A 22,047-nucleotide genomic window follows, 5' to 3' on the forward strand; every position below is an offset into this window, starting at 1 on the left:
GTTACAGGTGCGTCACAGCTGAAAATCCGCTTCTTTTCTGCGGAAATCACTCAAATTTAGCTGAATTTAGGGGAAACCGATTAAAAGACGCAGATTTTTTTAACGATTTGGGGGAAAATAATTGTAAATATGGACACACACAGCTGAAATAAATTTAAAAAATGTTTAACACAAATATTTGGCATATTTCAGGAGGGAATTTAATTTTATAAACTTTAAAAGCGGATATCCGTCTGAGCGGCTTCCGTTTACGGCGTGCGTAAGTTAGTGATTCACGGCTAGCTGGAAAACTAGAGGTAATAAGTAAAAAACAAATTCATTCCGGGCATCTGAAGGGTCCAAAGAAACGAGATGAACAGTTTAAGGAGGTCAGTGGTCAAAAGGGCGAAAAATGAGCCCAAAAATGAGCCTGATGGTTCAGCGAGGCTAGCTACGTAGTTTTCACGCTAGTTAGCTTATTTCACTTCCTGTTAGCTGACAGAATAATGACAAAAACAGCACAAAGTCAGAGTTTCTCTGAGTTTAGGGCAGAAAATCGAGCTTGTCCTCAGGAAACCAGCCAGCGGGGAGCCGCTTTAACTGTCCTCCTGTGTTTCTGCTGACTCCACCTCACTTCACGGGCTTTAAAGCTAAAAACACATTAATGTGAACATTTCCAGACGAATAACAGGACATATGGAAATCCTGGATCACCGCTAACGTGAACCTGCGTGAACATCCAGGAGAACCTCCTGTTTGCTCCCATTCAGTTAAAATTCACTTTTTAAATATTTTTGACGTTTTTGGAACAACTTCATACGAGGAAAACACATTTATGAAGGTTTAACTTCTACATTTTAGCTGTTTTTGCTTGAAAATGAGAAGATAAAGTCCACTCTTCAGTGTTTCACATTCACTTGTATGAGGATGGAGAAGCTTTTACTTTGGAAGGACATCAGCTCTTGTGTCATTAGAAGGGATTTTTGCCTGTAATGTTTCATTAGCCTGCTGAAGTTTGATTTACGTGCTCACGGCTGAGGTTTCTCGCTCCTCCGGCTCATTGCTGATTCCACTCACTGAGTTTCCTCAGTTGTGGTCAGAAGTGGTCAGATTACGGGCCCTGCAGTAATGAGTCATCTCAGGAGTTACACTAATGTCTGTGTGCCAGTTTTTAAGGCTTTCTTTGCTTGTCTCTCTGCAGCTTGTTGCTGTGTCTGCTGTGCAGCCTGAGCTCAGGTGAGTCCCTCTAAGCTGGAAAAACTGCTGACTGAGTCATCGGTGAGAAACGGGGACCATCCAGACTGAGGGGTCCGAGGGTGGTGGAGGTTGAAGTAGACCTGATCTGACCTACATGATGATTTTTAGAAGAATAAGAGTAAAGTTAGTGTAAAGTTTTACACGTGTCCCTGCTGGTGTCCATCCAGCTCCGTCCCAGTGAGTCACTGCATCTCAAAGCATTTTCTGCTCCATTATCTCAGATTCACCAGTTCTAATGGTCTAAAGTCAACGGCTGCCATTAAATGTAACTACACGTTGTAAATATTTCAGCATGCGTGTTGTCGTGGGAGTATGTTTCATACAGATAAGTAAATGTGGCAAAACGAGGCAAAGGCATTAGTCACTCATGTGAGTAATTCTGTGAGACCAGGTTTCCACATGGTGTGGGCAGAAGTCCAATACAAGCCCCTAACCTTAACACTGCAGCTGTAACACGCATGAAGAAGCTGCACTGTTGTGTCTTTAAGGACTGCTGGTACATTTTAAACAGAACCTAGGTTCTCAGACTCCTCCAGGAGAACGTGCATGCTGACAAAGTGCATCTGGAGAAGGAGAAATATGCTGAGCTTTATCAAAATGATCTTCTCAGTTATAATTAGAGCTGGAAACTCCACAGTTTTTTTTGTTTTTGTGGTACAACTTTGCTGTAAACAGGTGACTGTAAGCAGCATTTTCTTCATGTTTGTGAGAATTTCATGTTAAAGTCCTCCATTATCAGGAAACCCCCCTCTACCATTCACAGTCACCAGTGTGTGCTCAAATATGAGACTTTGCAGGATTGCTTTTCATATGTTAACTAATCAATACTGACATTTCTTTATGCATCAGAGCCAAATTACAGATCCTGGTTCAGTTTAGTGGTGAGAAAGGTTTCAGGCTTTTAACAGCTCTTGAAATATTCACATTCAACAATTGCGTCAGATTTGGATGTGTGCGACAAAAACTTGGTCGACGGCTTTTATCAAACAAAATATTTGATAGATGAAGCTAAAATTTCCCAGCAGTCATTATGGATCCACAGTTTGCGGCACATCTGAGATGTATTCTAGTTTCAGTCTCTGGGACCTGGGACTCGCGCCCGGTCACAACAGGGCAGCGAAGCTTCAGTCACATGCTGCTGCGCTCCTACGCCGTATCCCAGCTGCAGCAGCTGGAGTTCTGGGGGGGTGCAGACCCCTCATTGCCGAATCGCTCCTGTTGTTTTTATCTTGTTTTTATCGGGTTTCAGAGTTTATTGTGAGCCCAGCTCTCTGAGGCAGTTTGGTCATGTCAGTGTGCTTTTTCTCAGCTTCAGTGTTAGTTTTTCCAGTCAGTATAATGCTGGTTCTGTTTATCAGGGTTATTTAAAATATTAAACCCAGTCTGAATAAATGTTCTCGTCCGTGCCGCCTCGATCTGCCTCTGCTGGTAAATTCTGATGACACTGACAAAAAACTAAAACCACGTCTTTTGTTGTTGTGGTTTCAGTTCTGTGTTCTACTTCAGGGTGTGAAGGTCACGACATCTCGGTTTCCTGCTTTTGCGTAGCGCGTTGCAGCGGATGAGCTGCTGCTGAACGGAGAAGCATGCAGAGAAAAGCTGCGGCGCTACAGCTGGGCAGTCATTCATTTCCTGGGTGTTGTCATTGAGCTCTCGCTCATACAGCAGAGGGAACCCATAAATTTAAGCTCTGATAATGTTGCAGTGCAGTCAGAGGAGCTTCAGAGTTTGTGTCATTGTATCTAACTGCACTTTAATGAGCACACGTGCATGTGACTGTTCATTGTTTCAGAAATGTTGTTTTTTCTTATCTTAGTTTCAGTTTCCTGTAATAACCTGACTTCAGTCACGATATTCACACAGATCTAAAGAGTGACTCATTAAAAAGCTTGAGTCACTTAACAGAACTCAGCAGTGAGCAGGCGGAGCTAGTGAAGGACTTGGATCAGAGAACCAGGTAACCTGTAACTCACCTGTCCTGTCCTCCTACAGTCAGCAGCCAGACTGTGAAGGACGGCTTCATCGGGGATGAGGTCCTGCTGCCCTGCATCTACACCGGGCAGCTGCCCAATGAGCTCAACGCCTTCTGGAGGGACAAAGACGACAAAATTGTGTTGGACATCATCAACGGCAGAGAGAATAAAACAGATGCAAAGTTTAAAGGTCGAGTGTCCAGCTACCCAGATCAATACAAGAAGGGAAACCTCTCCATCCTCATAACGGACCTGAGGGCGAACGACGCCGGCTCGTACGAGTGCTTCATCCCCAATTTGGGATATGAGCGCAGACTGACTCTGAGGCTCAAAGGTCAGTTCAGGAGCACAAGCACTTTATTAGGAACAGCTTAGTGTGTGTGCAGCAGCAGCTGAAGCTTAAACAGTCATCAGTCAGCACAGAGTTCCTCTTCAGGCTGTTTCAGTAGAAACTGTTCACAGTGACTGTAGGTGTGGATGAAGCCTGGAGCTCACCTGTGCTGCTTTACTGTAACTCACAATGAGCTGCACACAAAGCCACGTAATTAATCCACTCCCACTCTGACAAGATGCCCCTCAGTGCCAAAGCACACAAAGTTCGGGCGCTGCATGTACACAAAACACAGCCACAGGTTTCCGGCCCGTCTCCAAAACTTTCCAGAAGTCACTGATGTCACTGGAAAAAGACGATAAATTTGTCATTAATCACTTTTTGGAAAAATAAGTTTGTTTGGTTTTTGTTTTTTTTTGGGGGGGGGGGGGGGTCTGAAAAGTCACTAAATGTACCGATAAAGTTGGCAAAAGTGCATGCACCTCTCGAGACATGTAACTACGCGTCGGGTCCACGCAGCCTAGAACAATTGGCCTGGGTCTCAGGCCCCACAGAGACCCAGCACAGAGTCTAACCAAGCATCACAGCCATGGAGCACCGTGACAAGTGGGAGGCGGCACTGATGCACCTGAAGTATGAAAAAACTAAAACTTAGGAAAACTAAACATTAAACAAAACATGAGCGAAACCATAAAAATGAATTAAAACAAACTGAATTAGAGAAATAAAAGTCAAACCGAAATCCAAAACTATTAAACCTTGGTCCAGAGCAGGTTCACTGAGGCTCTCGTTAAGCCTCGTTATGGATCAGCAGCGTCCCCGTGCGTCCATGTAACCCTACATGTTACAGATGAACAATGTGAACCCTGATCAGGCCCCAAATGTCATATTTCAGCAACATGACTGCATCTAAAATTATTATTATATATCTAAAAATATTTGTCTGCTTCTGGTTCATATAACAGGTTGATTATATTTAACATCTAATATTTTCAGGCCTCCTACTCTGAGCTGCGCGCCATCAGACTCACTCCAGGTTTCAGAGGCTTTCAGTTCTTGTGTAACTTTGTTTTGGTTTAGTCAAACCTTCCTCGTCTCCTGCACGTGAACTTCAGGTTATCAGACTGTGACAGTGGACAGTGGAGCTGTGCTGCAGTGCTGCCACCTGCTGGACTGCACTGACACTGACACACGTCGTCACCATCCTTCTTATCATTGTGACTGCTTTAAGGCCCAAACATGACTTCTTATGTCAGTTAATCAGTGAGAGTATAAACAGCTGTCAGCTGGCATGTGTCCTCATTAAATATTCACTTTTGTTATTAAAAAATGAACAATAAGAAATGAAATCTGCCTCTGAAAGGAGGAGCAGCGCTACAAGAGCTTTAAAGTGTAAAGCTGCTTGTTTCTGATCCATCCACTCTGGCAGTGTTTCAGACTCAGCTTCATGTGTAGATGCAGCACAGATCAGCTTCACAGAACAAACTGAGCTGAATCTGTTTGTTTTAAAGGATCAGCAGCAACGTTTCAGAGGATTTTTAGGTTCTGGTCCTGGTTTAAAGCTCAGGCTTCCTTCTTTATGAAGATCAAAGTGTTTGTGTTTTTTTACTCGTTCAGCTCTGATTGAACTGATCTTCGGTTGTTTTGTGTTGCAGAGAAACCAGCTGTTAAAGTAACGTCTCCTCGTCCTCCTCCGACTCCTGCTCCACGTAACGCAGCGGTACCCTCCTCCCTCCACCCGGCTCTCCTCTCTGCTCCTCTCTTTGTGCTGTTCTGCTCTTTAAAGTAGGCGCAGGTTTGAGTTTGTCGGGTTCAAGTATCATTCAGAAACTACAGACCAAATATATCCAACATAGAGCTGTTCTGAGTTATTTATAGAAATGTATCAATGCTCTCATTTAAAAACTGCATCTTCTGCAGAGCAGTGCCTCTGCGCTGTGCTCACTCTCTTCAGTCTGTCCACTGCTCTGAGGTCAGCTCAGATTAAATCTCCTCCAACTGCTGCATGTTAGTGAGCCTCCAAAGCTACCTCCACCTGTTTCAGTGCTGCAGAGGAAACCTGATGGAACTGGTGTCACTGCTCACAGAGACGTCAGTCTCATTCAGAGCTGACGGAGGCAGAGGCTTCCTGCTGAGTCCATAACTAGTTCATTAAATACTGGAAAGCTAAGAAACAAAGAGCTCTTTCTCATTTCATTTTAAAACACGTCTACAGATACACTGACTCTGTTTTCCCACCAAAATCAATAGTGATTAGCTTCTTTTATTTTGAAAAACATCTGTATTGTCTGATGTTGGCAAAGCTCTCTAAGATGCAGCAACATCAGGACTGAGATTTATCCACTGAGTCACATCAGTGTCCAGTGCAGTGATACAAACAGTGTGATGGAGCTGATGAGCTGTGAAACAGCTCCATTATTCTTCATAAAGACCCTGATGACCTTTAACCCCTGTAAACATTCATATCAGCCCAGAAGTCTGACTGTAATTAAAGTAAATCTGTGACAGGCTGATATGACCAAAGTCACCATGTCAGGATGTTCCTGCAGAAAACGCCTTTGAAGGCTGTTTGAACGTTTTAATTCCTGCAGCATTCACGCTGTGATCACCTGGAGGAAGCTGCAGGTGTGCTGATGTCACCACTTAAACAGGAAGTCCTGCTTTCAGTCTTAGCTCTAATGTACCTGCAGACGGATGCTCTCCTCAGAGCATTGATATGAAGTTCTTTAAGGTCGTGTTCATTTCAAAGCTCGTTCTGCTGTCACTCAGCACTGAGAGCAGTTTGAGTCCAACACTAAACGAATCTTTAAAAACAGTCCAGGTCGGTTTAAATCGTCCTCCACTGGATGGCGCTGCGACAGTAATAACTCCAGTCACACTGCAGCTAATTTAAGACTGACTGAACCCTGATTGGCTGAGAGCCTCTTAGCTCACAGATCTCTGCAGATCGTTGGCTGGTTTTATTTCTGTTGCAGTGTTTAGTTGAAGTACAATCCATTATTGAAGGGAGAGAATTGTTTACAGCCAGGTTTATGTCACCTTTATTTATTTATTTATTTGTTTGTTTGTTCATTTATGAACCATAAATAAAATGTAAACATGAAAAATTTCAGAGGAAGCGCCCAAAGAATAAATCTGTTCAGTAAAACTCCAAAAATCCACCAAAGTCATTGAACTAATTTTTACAATCAGCACTGGAAACACAAACAATAAATAACAGCTTTGTTTGCTGCTTTATCATTTATTATTTACTGTTATTGGCTATAACTTTAACCTTATTAACATTATTATTGTTCTGCTGTTTGTCTGTAGTTTTACTTAAATTACCTTCATGAACAAAGTTCAAGCTAAGACTTGCTGTTTTTATCTTTACAGTTATTGTTTTTGGAAATATGCATAAACTCTCCTGAAGGCTCACAGCGCCTCAGAAACAGTCGTGATTGTTATAAGCAGTCATGATTGTTATAAGCAGTCATTATTGTTATAAGCAGTCATTAAGCTGGGCCTTGTTACATCTATGAAGGGATCTTTATGAGAGCTCAAACATGATGAAACCTCAGATGTAAATGAGAAAGTGGCACAAAGAGCTGAAACTGATTAATTGATTAATTGACCAACAGTTCAAATCTTTCATTGATTAATAAAAACTGGTTTTCAGGGTGGCAGCACGGTGGCGCAGTGGTTAGCACTGCTGCCTCACAGATAAGATACCATCTGGAAGGCCTGGGTTCGATTCCACCTTGGCCCAGGCCTCTCCCTCTCTCTGTGTGGAGTTTGCATGTTCTCCCCGTGCTTGCGTGGGTTTCCTCCGGGTACTCCGGTTTCCTCCCACAGTCCAAAGACATGCACTTACTGGGGTTAGGTTAATTGGCTATTCTAAATTGCCCATAGGTGTTAATGTGTGTGTGAAAGGTTGTTCGTCTCTCTGTGTTGGCCCTGTGACAGGCTGGCGACCTGTTCAGGGTGTACCCTGCCTCTCGCCCTATGACAGCTGGGATAGGCTCCAGCCCCCCCGCGACCCTGAACAGGATAAGCGGAAGCGAATGGATGGATGGATGGATGGTTTTCAGGGTTTGGCTCCTCAAACAAAGCGACACGTTAAGATTTTCAGAGTGTTGCCATGGTGACTGGTTTATTTGAGAGAAGCTGAAGCAGCTGATCTTCAGCGTCGATGAGGTTTGGTGCCCCCTTCTGGATCCTGGAGGAAGTACCTCTGACCTGTGAGATTATTAGATCAGTGCGCTTCAGAGGCCCCGTTTGCACGACACCGTTTCAAAATGAAAGCGGGTTCAGATGTGACTCCGCCTCCCGTTTACACAAGAACGAAGTGAAAACGATAGTTTGTGGAAACGCGTTTCTCTGGAAAAGTATCGTTTTCGCTCCGTCCTCGTCTAAACGGGAGGACGAAATGCATCAAAACCAGTTTTCATTTTGAAACGGTGTCGTGTAAACGGGGCCAGAGTTTTCTTCATCATTTATTGTAACATATGAAGTGAATTGTCTTTAATTAAACAGCGTGCACTAGAAAGGCTTTTATTGTGAAAGGATGTGATGCTGTTGGATCAAAGTGATTTTCAGTTTTTAATGTTTAAAATGAAGGAAACCTGTTTATGTCACAGATTTTTGAGCGCAGCATCATTTCTGACAGTTTCTCGTTTTGAAAGTTTATTTCAGTGAGCTCGGCGGCTTCTTATTATTTCTGCTCCTCATTCATGTGAAGCAGAGCGGCCGAGTCTTTAGTTTTTATTAGTTTGTTTAGTTATTAGAATATGGACGTATTTGTCCTCCTCATAAACATCCAGTGGGACTAAATCACCCTCAGGCTGCTGATCGATGCTGACTGAGGCTAAAAGTAGAAACATTTCATCCATATTTTTAATGTGATTTTGGTCAACAAACCCGACCAGCTAGAAGCACCGTGGTCATGTGACCAGGAGGATTTCACCACAGGGGGCGCTACAGTGAGGAGGTGGAGTTCCTCTTGTAGACAACATCAGAGGAGCTGCTGCAACCACACAGCATTTTCTTTGAAACACAATAAAATGTTTGTCGACCGATCAGTTAATCAATCAGCTCTGAAGTGTGTATCGATCCTCACCGTGATCAGGCATTGATTGGGGGGGCTGCTACAGTCTGCAAGGTGAGGGTCTCAGCTCAGGTAACCAGGAATATTTGAAGGTAATTGGAGCGGTATTGTGACCCTGGTCTTGCTCACTGTCGTAGACCAGGGTCTGAAGAGTGCAAAGAAACAGTGAGCACAGGCATTGTGGGAAATGTAGGAAAAAGGAGCCTGCGTAGGATTTTTTTCTTTCACGTTTTAAATGTGTGTTTGACTGACTGTTCTTGTTGTGATGAAGTGGATTTAAACCTTTGTGTGTCTCTGAGTGTGATATGATGGAAGTGTTGATGGTCTCAGACATTAGCAGCAGCTCTGGTGTGTTTGTTGCATCTGAAGTTTGCAGGTTTGTCTCTTATTCTCAATAAAAACCCGACAATAAAACGAAACATGTCAGTGTTTTTGTTCTGCAGTAACAGTCCTCTGCCACAAGGAGGAGCCACTGCATTCACTGTATGAATGAGATTTTTATTTTATATGCCTGTATATGAAGGTCATGCCGGCAAAGGGACAGCAACTGTAGCTACTTAGTGAACTTAAAGCAGTTTCACCCTTTCACCTAACATCTATTTAAGTGCATTTTATTTGATGTTTCTGGTAAATCATCGTCCCCTAGAGGCGAGACTTTAGTTAAATGCACACTTTAGGTTACAGGGACCCCCTTTAAACAAATATTGAGCTTAAATCTTCTGTACTCAGGACTTTAACTTGAGTTAATGTTCCTTCCAGCATTGAACACTTCTCAAATGAGTAACATCTGGATGAAATCAAACTACGCTGCATTTATTGCTGCATCAATACTCAGATCTCCACTTCACCACCTTCCTGTAACACACTGCTGAAGAAGTCGTGGAAAAACTCTGATTCACCATCAAAGAAAGCTGCAGCTGCTGCAGGGTGTCTTTCCTCTGTCAGCCAGTGTGAGGGAACTGGACGAGAACCAGCTCCCCTGCTGATCACATCCATCCATGGAGAGGTAAAGGCCTGCCCCATGTGATGGAGCACCATGGCGCCGGATTGGATTGACTCTTCCTCTCTCTACACACACACACACACTGTGAGGAAAATGTTAGTTTTCTTTATTAAAGAGCAGGAGAGGGATGATCTGAATGCAGTGTCATGTTTATCTGCATGTCGGAGCAGTTACAGGTAAACACCGAGGTTGCTGAGGAGACGTGCTCAGTGAGGCTCATTGTCCATCTTTCACACACATCAGATGTCTACATGACGTTACACAAGAGCTCCAACAGACAATAACAGGATACAAATGAGGAAGCTGTACTCAGGTGTTCTCCATCATGGACTCAGAGTTAATAGAGCCGAGTATTCCTTCCACTTTAACTAGTAGTGACTTTATGGATTTCTTTACAAATAAAATTATTCATAACCATCTCAAAGATTATTCTTCATGTTCGGCTGCTTTCAGCACTGCTGGTATTTGTTTAGACTCTTTTGCTCCAGTTGATGTTTCAGAGTTAACTTCAATAGTTACTTCCTCCAAACCAGCAACATGTTTATTAGACCCCATTCCTACTAGACTGTTCAAAGAAGTCTTTCCAATTATTGATGCTTCAATCTTAAAAATGATCAATCAGTCTTTATTAGTTGGCTATGTACCACAGACCTTCAAGGTGGCTGTAATTAAACCTCTACTTAAAAAGCATCACTGACCCAGCTGTCTTAGCTAATTATAGGCCAATCTCCAACCTTCCTTTTCTCTCAAAGATTCTTGAAAGAGTAGTTGTAAAACAGCTCACTGATCATCTGCAGAGGAACGGTTTATTTGAAGAGTTTCAGTCAGGTTTCAGAATTCATCACAGTACAGAAACAGCATTAGTGCAGGTTACCAATGATCTTCTTAGAGCCTCTGACAGTGGACTCATCTCTGTTCTTGTCCTGTTGGACCTCAGTGCAGCTTTTGATACTGTTGACCATAACATTTTATTACAGAGATTAGAGCTTGCTATAGGTATTAAAGGTACTGCACTGCAGTGGTTTGAATCATATTTATCTCATAGACTCCAATTTGTTCATGTAAATGGGGAGTCTTCTTCAGACACTGAGGTTAATTATGGAGTTCCACAGGGTTCTGTGCTAGGACCAATTCTATTTACATTATACATGCTTCCCTTAGGCAGTATTATTAGAAAGCACTGCATCAATTTTCATTGTTATGCAGATGATACTCAGCTTTACCTATCAATGAAGCCAGATGACACACATCAATTAATTAAACTGCAGGAATGTCTTAAAGACATTAAGGCCTGGATGACCTCTAATTTCCTGCTTCTAAATTCAGATAAAACTGAAATTCTTGTTCTCGGCCCCACAAATCTTAGAAACATGGTGTCTAACCAGATACTTACTCTGGATGGCATTACTTTGGCCTCCAGAAACACTGTGAGAAATCTTGGAGTCATTTTTGACCAGGATATGTCCTTCAATGCAAATATTAAACAAATATGCAGGACTGCTTTTTTGCATTTGCACAATATTTCTAAAATTAGAAACATCCTTTCTCAGAGTGATGCTGAAAAGCTAATTCATGCATTTATTACTTCTAGGCTGGACTATTGTAATTCATTATTATCAGGCTGTCCTAAAAGCTCCCTGAAAAGCCTTCAGCTGATCCAAAATGCTGCAGCTAGAGTACTGACAGGGACTAGAAAGAGAGAGCAGATTTCTCCCATATTGGCTTCTCTTCATTGGCTCCCTGTTAAATCTAGAATAGAATTTAAAATTCTTCTCCTCACCTACAAAGTCTTGAATAATCAGGCCCCATCTTATCTCAAAGACCTCATAGTACCATATCACCCCAATAGAGCACTTCACTCTCAGACTGCTGGCTTACTTGTGGTTCCTAGGATACTTAAGAGTAGAATGGGAGGCAGAGCCTTCAGCTTTCAGGCCCCTCTTCTGTGGAACCAGCTCCCAGCTTGGATTCGGGAGACAGACACCCTCTCTATTTTTAAGATTAGGCTTAAAACTTTCCTTTTATGATAAAGCTTATAGTTAGGGCTGGATCAGGTGACCCTGAACCATCCCTTAGTTATGCTGCTATAGGCCTAGGCTGCTGGGGGGTTCCCATGATGCACTGTTTGTTTTTACTCAGTATTTTTACTTTGTTTATACTCCACTCTGCATTTAATCATTAATTGTTATTAATCTCTGTCTCTCTCCCCTCAGCCCCCCTCAGCAGATGACCCCCCCCCCTCCCTGAGCCTGGTTCTGCTGGAGGTTTCTTCCTGTTAAAGGGAGTTTTTCCTTCCCACTGTCACCAAGTGCTGCTCATAGGGGGTCGTTTATACTGTTGGGTTTTCTCTGTATTATTGTAGGGTCTTTACCCACAATACAAAGCACCCTGAGGCGACTGTTTGTTGTAATTTGGCGCTATATAAATAAAATTGAATTGAATTGAATTGAATAAATGATTGAACTCTTCATCACACAAATGATGTCACCAGGTCGTGGTTTGTTCCTTCACTCTGCCGAGGCCTCTGTGTACTTCACTTTTCTGGCAGACGCTTTTCATACACACAGGGGCACAGAAAGTTCAACACAATGATGCACTCAATGCAGTTTTCTTATTGTAACATTACTTTAACTGATTCTTATTTAATACTTAATCACTAGCAAAAATTATATTCCTCTTAAACACTATGCAATTCCAAAGCTTGATTATACATATAGTTAACGTGAAAGTTTAATACTTATCTAAATTTTCTTCACACACACACACACACACACACACACACACACACACACACACACACACACACACACACACACTTGGAGAGACTTCGAGCGGCTGTATTGAGTGCAGGTGACGTGACAAATATGCAATGATGGATTTCACTTCCTGCACAGTGCAGAGCAAACAGGAAGAGTGACTAGAGTGAGTCACCCTCACATCTCTCAGCTCTCCTCAGGTTTCCTCAGCCACGCAGACTCCTTTCTCCAAGTGAAGGTAAAACATCTGGAAAGTTACCTCATTATTTTAGTTTTATTACAAAAACCTCAAATGTTCTGCTCACTTCTTGAAGTAACTCAGAGAACGATTCTTTGTGTTACTGCAGTTTTCTGCTGTGTCAGTGTCTGTGTCCTGCTCACCTGACAGATCGCAGTCACCATGAAACAGCAAATCAGAACCAGCTCAGGTTTAGGACACGTGCTGATGGGCCGATGGTTTGAGCTCTGCTCGCTGTGTTTCCTCTGCAGGTGAAGGTAGAAAGTGTGTGTGAGCTGATGTGAATTCAGCAGCATGGATCAGTGTGAGGACAGAGAGGAGGGAGTCCCTCCCTCTAAAACCACTCTGTGTGGGGAATATGAGAGCCAGACCAAAGCTCAGAGGTGAGATGACCATCTCTAACTGTCCATGGCTCTTCTCCATGTCACAGCTCAGCACTTTATTATTCACACTCAAAGCTCTTTGTGTGGGTGTTACATTACAGTGGAGGAAAGGAGTGCACACTTTATTCTTCTGGACTTGGATCCACGTCCTTAAAGACTGACCTGTACATGGAGTTACAGGTGTTTTTTACCCGAAAGCGCTTCACTTCCTGTTTCTGTCCATCATTGTTTTGTGGGATCAATCAAAGACCAGACTCCAGTGTGGATTCTGCAAGTCACAAGTAAGTCACCAAAACAATACGAAAAGATTTTCCCCCATTTTTAAATCAATATAAAAAACCCAAAATGTCTGTAAGGTCCTCACCTGAAAATACACTGCTCAAAAAAATTAAAAGAACACTTTTTAATCATAGTATAGCATAAAGTCAGTTAAATTTCTGGGATGTTGATCTGGTCAGGGAAGTAGCAGAGGGGGTTGTTAATCAGTTTCAGCTGCTTTGGTGTTCATGAAATTAACAACAGGTGTGCTAGAGGGGTGACAATGAGCCAACCCCCCAAAACAGGAATGGTTTTACAGGCGGAGGCCACTGACATTTTTTCCCTCCTCATCTTTTCTGAATGTTTTTCACTAGTTTTGCATGTGGCTTGGGTCAGTGTCACTACTGGTAGCCTGAGGCGATACCTGAACCCTACAGAGGTTGCACAGGTAGTCCGACTCCTCCAGGATGGCGCATCAATATGTGGCATTGCCAGAAGGTTTGCTGTGTCTCCCAGCACAGTCTCAAGAGCATGGAAGAGATTCCAGTTACTCTAGGACAGGGATTCTCAACTCCAGCCCTCGAGGGCCGGTGTCCTGCAGGTTTTAGATGTGTCCCTGATCCAACACACCTAAATCAAATGGCTGAATTACCTCCTCAGTATGCAGTCAAGTTCTCCAGAGTCCTGCTAATGACTTCTATATTTGACTCAGGTGTGTTGAAGCAGAAACACATCTAAAACCTGCAGGACACCGGACCTCGAGGCCTGGATTTGAGAATCCCTGATCTAGGACAGCTGGACAGGGCTGTAGGAGGTCTTTAACCCATCAGCAAGAAGAGTATCTGCTTGTTTGGGCAGTGCCAGAGCACTACAAAATGACCTCCAGCAGGTAACTGGTGTGAATGTCTCTGACCTTGGACCCATCATTTTTTTCACTCTGATTTTTGGGGTGTCCTTGAATTCAGCCCTCTATCAACTGATAATATTCATATCCATCAAACCATGTGGCCTCGTTACGTTCCAAACACATTACCCAGTCCATGTCTGTATAGATATCCAGCATGATTTGAGATCTGATGTGTTTTCAAAGTGTTCCTTTAATTTTTTTTGAGCAGTGTATTTTAACTGCTGCATAAGTTATGACTGAATTAATAAGTAACATATTCAGCTGCCTCTTCCACCCTATGGACGCAGTCCATCAGCTCCTTTTTGGATTGCAGCTGGTTTTAACAATGGTGAGGTTTTAGTCTGTTGGACTGATGACGGACTGTCGAGGCAGCTGTACAGCAACTATAACTTTGACTGGTACTGTATATACTGCATATACATGGTACTGTATATATATCTTCGTCAGTCTTCAGGTGCTCAGATGTAATAATGTGATCTATCTGAATCAGACTGGGCACTTGGACGTGATCAGCCCAGTGTTGGACAACAGTGCTGTAAGTCATACTTCATCCAGTTCAAGTTCCCTTTCTCTGTATGAAATCAATTACTTCCTGTTTTGTTCCTGACAGGCTCTGAGGTTTGAAATGAAGAAGTCATTATAGCAATCTGTTTCCTCATCTTAGAAAATAACAATCAGCACGTATGCTTGACAGCCATACATGCTTAGCATATAATATCACACAGAAAACAAATGTGGCAGAGTGAACTTAGCTCACTTGGACCTCGTGCCAAAACACTGACCTAACGATTAAGTTGTCCTGTTTTATTAAAGCCTGAAGTGTAAAATGAAAAGATCCAAGGTTATTGTAAGTAGCTGATGCTTTACATGTGGTTTTTTTTATACAGGATGAAATTACATTTGATGTTAGGCTTTCATAGGGCAGGTATTCCTGTGGGTCAAAAGCTCAGTCTTCAGATTGCTCTAAACACAACAGAAAGTTCAAAATAGTTTGATTTCTACTCTCGGTCTGTGTGTTTGTGTGCATAAGGAATTCTTGTGCTTCCTTCTCTTGGAAAGATAAGACAGAAGTGGATACAGTTTCTGTTTCTGAACCAAGAACATCCAAAATGAGCGTGTTTGTTTGTAGCACTTCAGATATGTCTTCTTCATAAACAGAGCCCAGGTTAAAGCTGCATCAGCTAATGCTAACAGATACAGTAAGGCTGTCCCATCTATAAAGAGGAACTAGTAGTCGGATCCACAAGCTGCACCCAACACATCGCTAACATTTTTTGACTTGTACTGATAATTGGACAGAATTTAAGATTCAACCGCTGAGGTACATGTACCTATTTTCATTGTGGCTTATCTAACCTAAGTCCTGGAACAGTGAGGCCAATCTCTTTATTCTTACTGTAGACTTAAAATTTTTAGGTTTGACATTAAAAGATGAATATGAGAAAAAAAGATCAACATCTCAGCTTTCATGTCCAGGTGTTTACATCTGGATCTGATACACAGTTCAAAAGATAGCACCTTTTGTCTCAATCCACCCTTTTTTCTTATACAATAATATGTGACTGAAAGGCGTGTTTTGCTGCCAAAATGTGTCCTGTTACACTGATACTGTTGTGCTCAGTGTCAGATTTGGGTTTTGCCTGTGCATTTATAATTAGAGGAGTGACCAACATGAAATCCAGAGAGCCGTCTAAGCAAACAATTGTGAAGCTGAGAGAAGATGGAACATCAGAGCCACTGCACAGACATTAGCCATGGCCAGTACAACTGTTTGGAAAGAAAGTCGTCACTGGGGTAGTAAGTAACAGGTGTTGAACAGACCAAGGAATACACCTTACATTTTAAGTGCTGTAAAGAAAGACCCTAAAACAGCTGTTAGTGACATCAGCAGCAGCCTCCAGAGGGCAGGACTGAAGGCATCACAATCTACTGTTCACAGAAGACTTCGTGAACAAAAGTACAGAAGCTTCACCAGAAGATGCAAACCACCGAGTATCAAGAAGAACAAGAAGGCCGGGCTGAAATTTACCAAGAAGTTCAGAGACAAGCCTCAGAAACTCTGGGATAAAGTTTTATGGACTGATGAGACAAAGATGAACCATTACCAAGGTGATGGAAAGGTTAAAGTTTGGAGGAAGAAAGGATCTGCTGATGATCTCAAACATACAAGCTCATCTGTGAAACACAGTGGAGGTGATGTCATGGCTTACATGACTTCTTCTGGGACAGGCTCATTAACTTTCACTGATGAGCTCATGCATGATGGCAGCAGTGCAATGAAGTCAGAGGTCTGCATAAACATTTTGTCTGTCAGTGTAAAGAAAGATGTAACCAAACTGATGGGAGAGCCTTCATTATGCAGCAGGATAATGACCCAAACACGCTGCAAATCTACAAGGGAGTTCGTCAGGGGCAGGAAGTGTAAGGATTTAGACTCACCCAGACAAAATCATCAACTTTACTTTCCACTTTTTACCTGCTACAGAGGAGACGGAAGGAAGTAACCCCCCCCCCCGAACAAACAACTGAAAGAGGCAGCAGTGAAAGCCTGAGAAAGCATCACAAAAGAAGAATGCAAAAATTCAGTGATGTCAGTGGTCACAGGCTTGATGTAGTTATTGTAAACAAAAGATTTGCTACTAAATACAAGTCTGATTTACTTTGACCTATTTTATCTGTTATTCAGTACTGTTCAGAAGATATAGGAGGATTCAGACAAAAGGTGCTATCTGCTGAACTGTGTCTCTGTGATGTAACTGATGTAAATGCCTGTAAATAAAAGCTGAGATCTTTTGTCTCACATTGATTGTTTTTTATGTCAAGCTCATGTTTTCAGTCTATGGCAACAATAAAGGGCTCAGTTTTCTAATATTGTTGGAGGAAGCCATGTTTATCCAAAGTCTCTTCTTTCTGTCAGCAACTCAGATGTTGGTGAGAATTCATACAATGAGACCTTTTTTTTTTTTTTTTAATTCTTTGGGAATGTAAATTTTAAAAACCTCTTGTTTTATCAGACAAAAATGACAGATGGGACTTTAAAGGAATGGCTGTGGGAAACTTTGGATAATTTGGGAACTGAGGAGCTTAAATACTTCCAGTGGTGTCTCCAAAATGTTACTGAGTCAAGGGATGGCTTCAAGCCAATCAAAAAGAGTCGACTGGAGAAAGCAGACAGACTGGACACGGTGGACCTGATGGTGCAGATGTACAACACAGAGACTGCAGAGGTGACAGAGAAGATTTTAAAGAAGATCAAAAAAATTGAAGGTCTGTTATAGGGAGGCACTTTACACAGACTACAAAGGCTTTTTTTTTTTTTTTTTTTTACAATAAAAATTAATACATTTTTGGTTTCCAACAGGAAAACCCTTTCCCCAAATTCTCCTACAGGATCAACCAACCGACACCACAGGTATGGGTTCATTGTGCTGCTAAACAATCCTACATTAAGACTGACAATATAATTAGTAACACAATTATCAGAACTTCCATCCAACCATATAAGGGCGAAGGACCAGTCTGTCCAATCACCGGTCTGATTTATCAGAACTTTTACTCCATAATACACAGTCATGTCAGCCAAGCTTTCCCACAGATATGCCACCAAATATCATCTGCACGAAATGATGGAAAACTCTGTCCAAAAAGAGAAAACCCACTTCTGCTCTCTCTGTAACGTCAGCCCTGACGTTAAACTGCAAACAGTTTTCACATCCATGAAATGAGTCAGACAATTTCTCAGTTCCCTAAACTTCCTGAACTAGATGGTCTCTGACTGACTGACAACACAGGCACCAGATTTTCTCCACTAAAGTTAAATTGTTACCATATTACAGATTAATATGGTAAACACATTTAGCCTCAAAAGCCTCCTTCACCTTCACAGGCTGTCCATGTCTAGCAGTTATGGTTCAGGGCTTCAGGGTGGTTCACAGTAGTTTGCGGTGAGCATTAGCCTCAGAACAGTATATCTGCTCCTCTGCACTGAAAGTAGATAAATGAAGTGTTTCAGATGTGTCTAAATTGTCTCCTGGTCATCTCCTAACTGAGATGTCTTGAGAAAGTTCAACTCAGACAAGATCCCAGGACAGACTTAGGACACACTGCAGAGATTTTCTCTCAGCTGGCTTGGAAATTCTTTGGCAGCCTCTGGAAGACCAAGTATATATTGGTGGAAAAGGAAAAGGTCCCAAAGGCTCAGACAGCCTGGATCTGGATAAGCAGTTGGAAGATGGATAGGTGTTGTGCACTGATATCCTATGCTGTAACTTTAGAACTGATCACCATGAACTTGCTGATGATGAAATTTCATTGCTCACTGTTACATCTCTCCATTTTTTTTCTTTTTGTGTTTAAGATTCATTTGTTCAATGTCAATGTAAAATCAAGTCCAAACTGAAGAAAAGGTTCCAGTGTGTGTTTGAGGGCATCGCTAAAGCAGGAAACCCAACATTTCTGAATCAGATCTACACAGAGCTCTACATCACAGAACAAAGGCCTGGAAAGGTCAATGATGAACATGAGGTCAGACAGATTGAAACAGCATCCAGGACACCAGACAGAACTGAAACAACAATCAGACCAGAAGACATCTTTAAAGGCTCACCTGGAAGAGATGAACCAATCAGAACAGTGCTGACAAAGGGAGTGGCTGGCATTGGGAAAACAGTCCTAACACAGAAGTTCACTCTGGACTGGGCTGAAGACAAAGCCAACCAGGACATTGAGATTGCATTTCCATTCACTTTTAAAGAGCTGAATGTGCTGAGAGAGAAAAAGTTCAGCTTGGTGGAACTTGTTCATCACTTCTTTACTGAAACCAAAAAAGTAGGAATCTGCAGCTTTGAAGACTTCCAGGTTGTGTTCATCTTTGATGGTCTGGATGAGTGTCGACTTCCTCTGGACTTCCACAACACTGAGATCCTGACCGATGCTACAGAGTCCACCTCAGTGGATGTGCTGCTGACAAACCTCATCAGGGGGAATCTGCTTCCTTCTGTTCAAATCTGGATAACCACACGACCTGCAGCAGCCAATCAGATCCCTCCTGAATGTGTTAGTATGGTGACAGAGGTCAGAGGGTTCACTGACCCACAGAAGGAGGAGTACTTCAGGAAGAGGTTCAGAGATGAGGAGCAGGCCAGCAGGATCATCTCCCACATCAAGACATCACAAAGCCTCCACATCATGTGCCACATTCCAATTTTCTGCTGGATCACTGCTACAGTTCTGGAGGATGTGCTGAAAACCACAGAGAAAGAAGAGCTCCCCAACACCCTGACTGAGATGTACATCCACTTCCTGGTGGTTCAGGCCAAAGTGAAGAAGGTCAAGTATGATAAAGGAACCGAGACAGATCCACACTGGAGTCCAGAGAGCAGGGAGATGATTGAGTCTCTGGGAAAACTGGCTTTTGATCAGCTGCAGAAAGGAAACCTGATCTTCTATGACTCAGACCTGACAGAGTGTGGCATCGATATCAGAGCAGCCTCAGTGTACTCAGGAGTGTTCACACAGATCTTTAAAGAGGAGAGAGGGCTGTACCAGGACAAGGTGTTCTGCTTCATCCATCTGAGTGTTCAGGAGTTTCTGGCTGCTCTTCATGTCCATCTGACCTTCATCAACTCTGGAGTCAATCTGTTGGAAGAACAAACAACTTTCTGTGACCCTGTAATAAAATTATCCACAGAGGCAGACTTGTACCAGAGTGCTGTGAACAAGGCCTTACAGAGTCCAAATGGGCACCTGGACTTGTTCCTCCGCTTCCTCCTTGGTCTTTCATTGGTGGCCAATCAGATTCTCCTAAGAGGCCTTCAGACGGACACAAGAAGTATCTCAGTGACTAGGAAACAAACAGTGCATTACATTGAGCAAAAGCTCTGTGAGAATCTGCCCATAGAGAAAAGCATGAATCTCTTTTACTGTCTTTATGAACTGAATGATTGTTATCTAGTGGAGACAATCCAGTGGTACCTGAGATCAGGACGTCTCTACGCAGATCATCTGTCTCCTGACGAGTGGATAGCCTTGGTCTTTATCTTACTGTCATCAGAAAAAGATCTGAATGTGTTTGACCTGAAGAAATATGATGTTTCAGAAATGGCTCTTCTGAGGCTGCTACCAGTTGTCAAAGCCTCCAAGAAAGCGCTGTAAGTCCACAGATGTTAGTTGAGCTATACAGTTCACTGAAAGACACTGATAATCAGTAGTTATTAGTTAATATAGTGACTTTCTTTGTTATTTTCCTTTAGACTGAATGGCTGTAACCTCTCAGAGAGAAGCTATCAAGCGCTGTCCTCAGTTTTCGCCTCTCACTCCTCTCATCTGAAGGCACTGGATCTGAGTAACAACGACGTGCAGGATTCTGGTGTTAAGCTACTGTCTGCTGGATTGAAGAGTTCACACTGTAGGCTGGATTCTTTAAGGTCAGAACAGAATTAAAAGGCCACCAAAGTTAAACCTTAAAATCAAAATAGCTGACTTCTTTTTGGGTTTAGGGTGTGAATTTTTTCCACATCTCAGCACTTTGCATGAAGTTCCCAACTTTCAGACACATAGATTAAATGTAACTGTTTTTTGTTTCTTTCCTTTTTTTTTTTTTTAAATGGGTGGTACAGTAAAGCCAATACAACACCAATGAAAGCAAACCATAAAACTTTAATGTCTTTTCTTAAAGGTGTATGCAGAGTTTTGTGACATTTTTTAGGTTTCCAAGCCTCTCAACAATAACATCCTTTTTCGTGAAGAATTGCCATGCCACCAGGGTGCGCTGTTAAATTAAATTCAAGTTCTGAAGTTTCAGACCATTTCTGGGGTGGATGCAGTCAATCTGTAAGGAGAATCAAAGTATAAAACATGACATTTCCTGCTCCCACTTGGTGGTGCTCTCACAGTTGCACACTACTAGCAGTCACACCCCAAACACACATGTGTTTGGGGTGTGACTCCCATCAAGCCTTTGAAGTTTGGGACAGATTTACAATTTTGATTTCCAAATGGGACAGCCCCACTTGGGTTTAAATACCTGGGACTCTCCACCTTTTGGTTTTAGAACTGAAGAAGCCTCTTGGTTGAGTGGTGAAACTTCTTAAATAAGTCCAGTCGCCTTTTTTCAAGCTTTATGAAGACTTTTTGAAGTATGTTTGGAGTCATTGTTCTCCTGGAAGACCCATGACCCTGAAGGCAAACCCAGCTTTCTGACACTGGGCCCTACATTGCGAACCTTTCATCAATTTTTCTCTTCTGTTTCTTGATTATGTTGCGCACTGTGGACAAAGGAACATCAACATCTCTGGAGATGGACTTGTAACCTTGAGATTGTTGATATTTTTTGACAATTTTGGTTCTCAAGTCCTCAGACAGTTCTCTTCTCCTCTTTCTGTTCTCCATGTTTAGTGTGGCACATACAATGCAAATGTTGAGTCAACTTCTCTTCTTTTTTATTTGGTTTCCGGTGTGATTTTTATATTGCCCACACCTGTTTTTTGCCACAGGTGAGTTTAAATGAGCATCAAATGCTTGAAACAAAGCTTTTTACTCACAATTTTGAAAAGGTGCCAACATATCTGTCCGGCCCATTTTTGGAGCTTGCTTGGGAATAGCAGTAGGCAGGTGTGAGTGCATCTGCATGTGCAGTGAGTCAAAGACTTCTTTCACTTCAGTTCAGTACACTTTAGTTTATATGGCCCCAAATCAAAACAACAATTGCCTCAAGGTGCTTTATACTGTAAGGAAGACACCCTACAATAATTACAGAGAAAACCCAACAGTCAAAACGACCCCCTATGAGCAGCACTTGGCGACAGTGGGAAGGAAAACTCCCTTTAACAGGAAGAAACCTCCAGCAGAACCAGGCTCAGGGAGGGGGGGTCATCTG

General features: G+C 42.5%; 1 protein-coding gene and 1 pseudogene across 1 annotated transcript; both read left to right on the forward strand.

Moving 5' to 3' along the window:
* The first annotated feature begins 236 nt into the window (after positions 1-236).
* LOC115799341 (CD276 antigen homolog) lies at positions 237-7,326 on the forward strand. The gene is made up of 4 exons (XM_030756455.1): positions 237-368; positions 1,181-1,215; positions 3,229-3,543; positions 5,196-7,326. The coding sequence occupies exons 1-4, from the start codon at positions 352-354 to the stop codon at positions 5,327-5,329; spliced, it is 501 nt and encodes a 166-aa protein (XP_030612315.1). The 5' UTR covers positions 237-351; the 3' UTR covers positions 5,330-7,326.
* Positions 7,327-12,917: 5,591 nt separating this feature from the next.
* The window catches only part of LOC115799232 (NACHT, LRR and PYD domains-containing protein 12-like), a 46,880-nt pseudogene continuing 37,750 nt past the window's right edge, over positions 12,918-22,047 (forward strand).

This window comes from Archocentrus centrarchus, chromosome 2, assembly GCF_007364275.1.
Source record: "Archocentrus centrarchus isolate MPI-CPG fArcCen1 chromosome 2, fArcCen1, whole genome shotgun sequence".
In the NCBI taxonomy this organism is placed as follows: domain Eukaryota; kingdom Metazoa; phylum Chordata; class Actinopteri; order Cichliformes; family Cichlidae; genus Archocentrus; species Archocentrus centrarchus.

Bases quoted from the DNA above. Each gene is read 5' to 3' on its own strand.
- LOC115799341 (XM_030756455.1), top strand. The intron at 1,216-3,228 runs GTGAGTCCCTCT...GTCCTCCTACAG, and splicing joins GCTGTGCAGCCTGAGCTCAG to TCAGCAGCCAGACTGTGAAG. The intron at 3,544-5,195 runs GTCAGTTCAGGA...TTTGTGTTGCAG, and splicing joins ACTGACTCTGAGGCTCAAAG to AGAAACCAGCTGTTAAAGTA.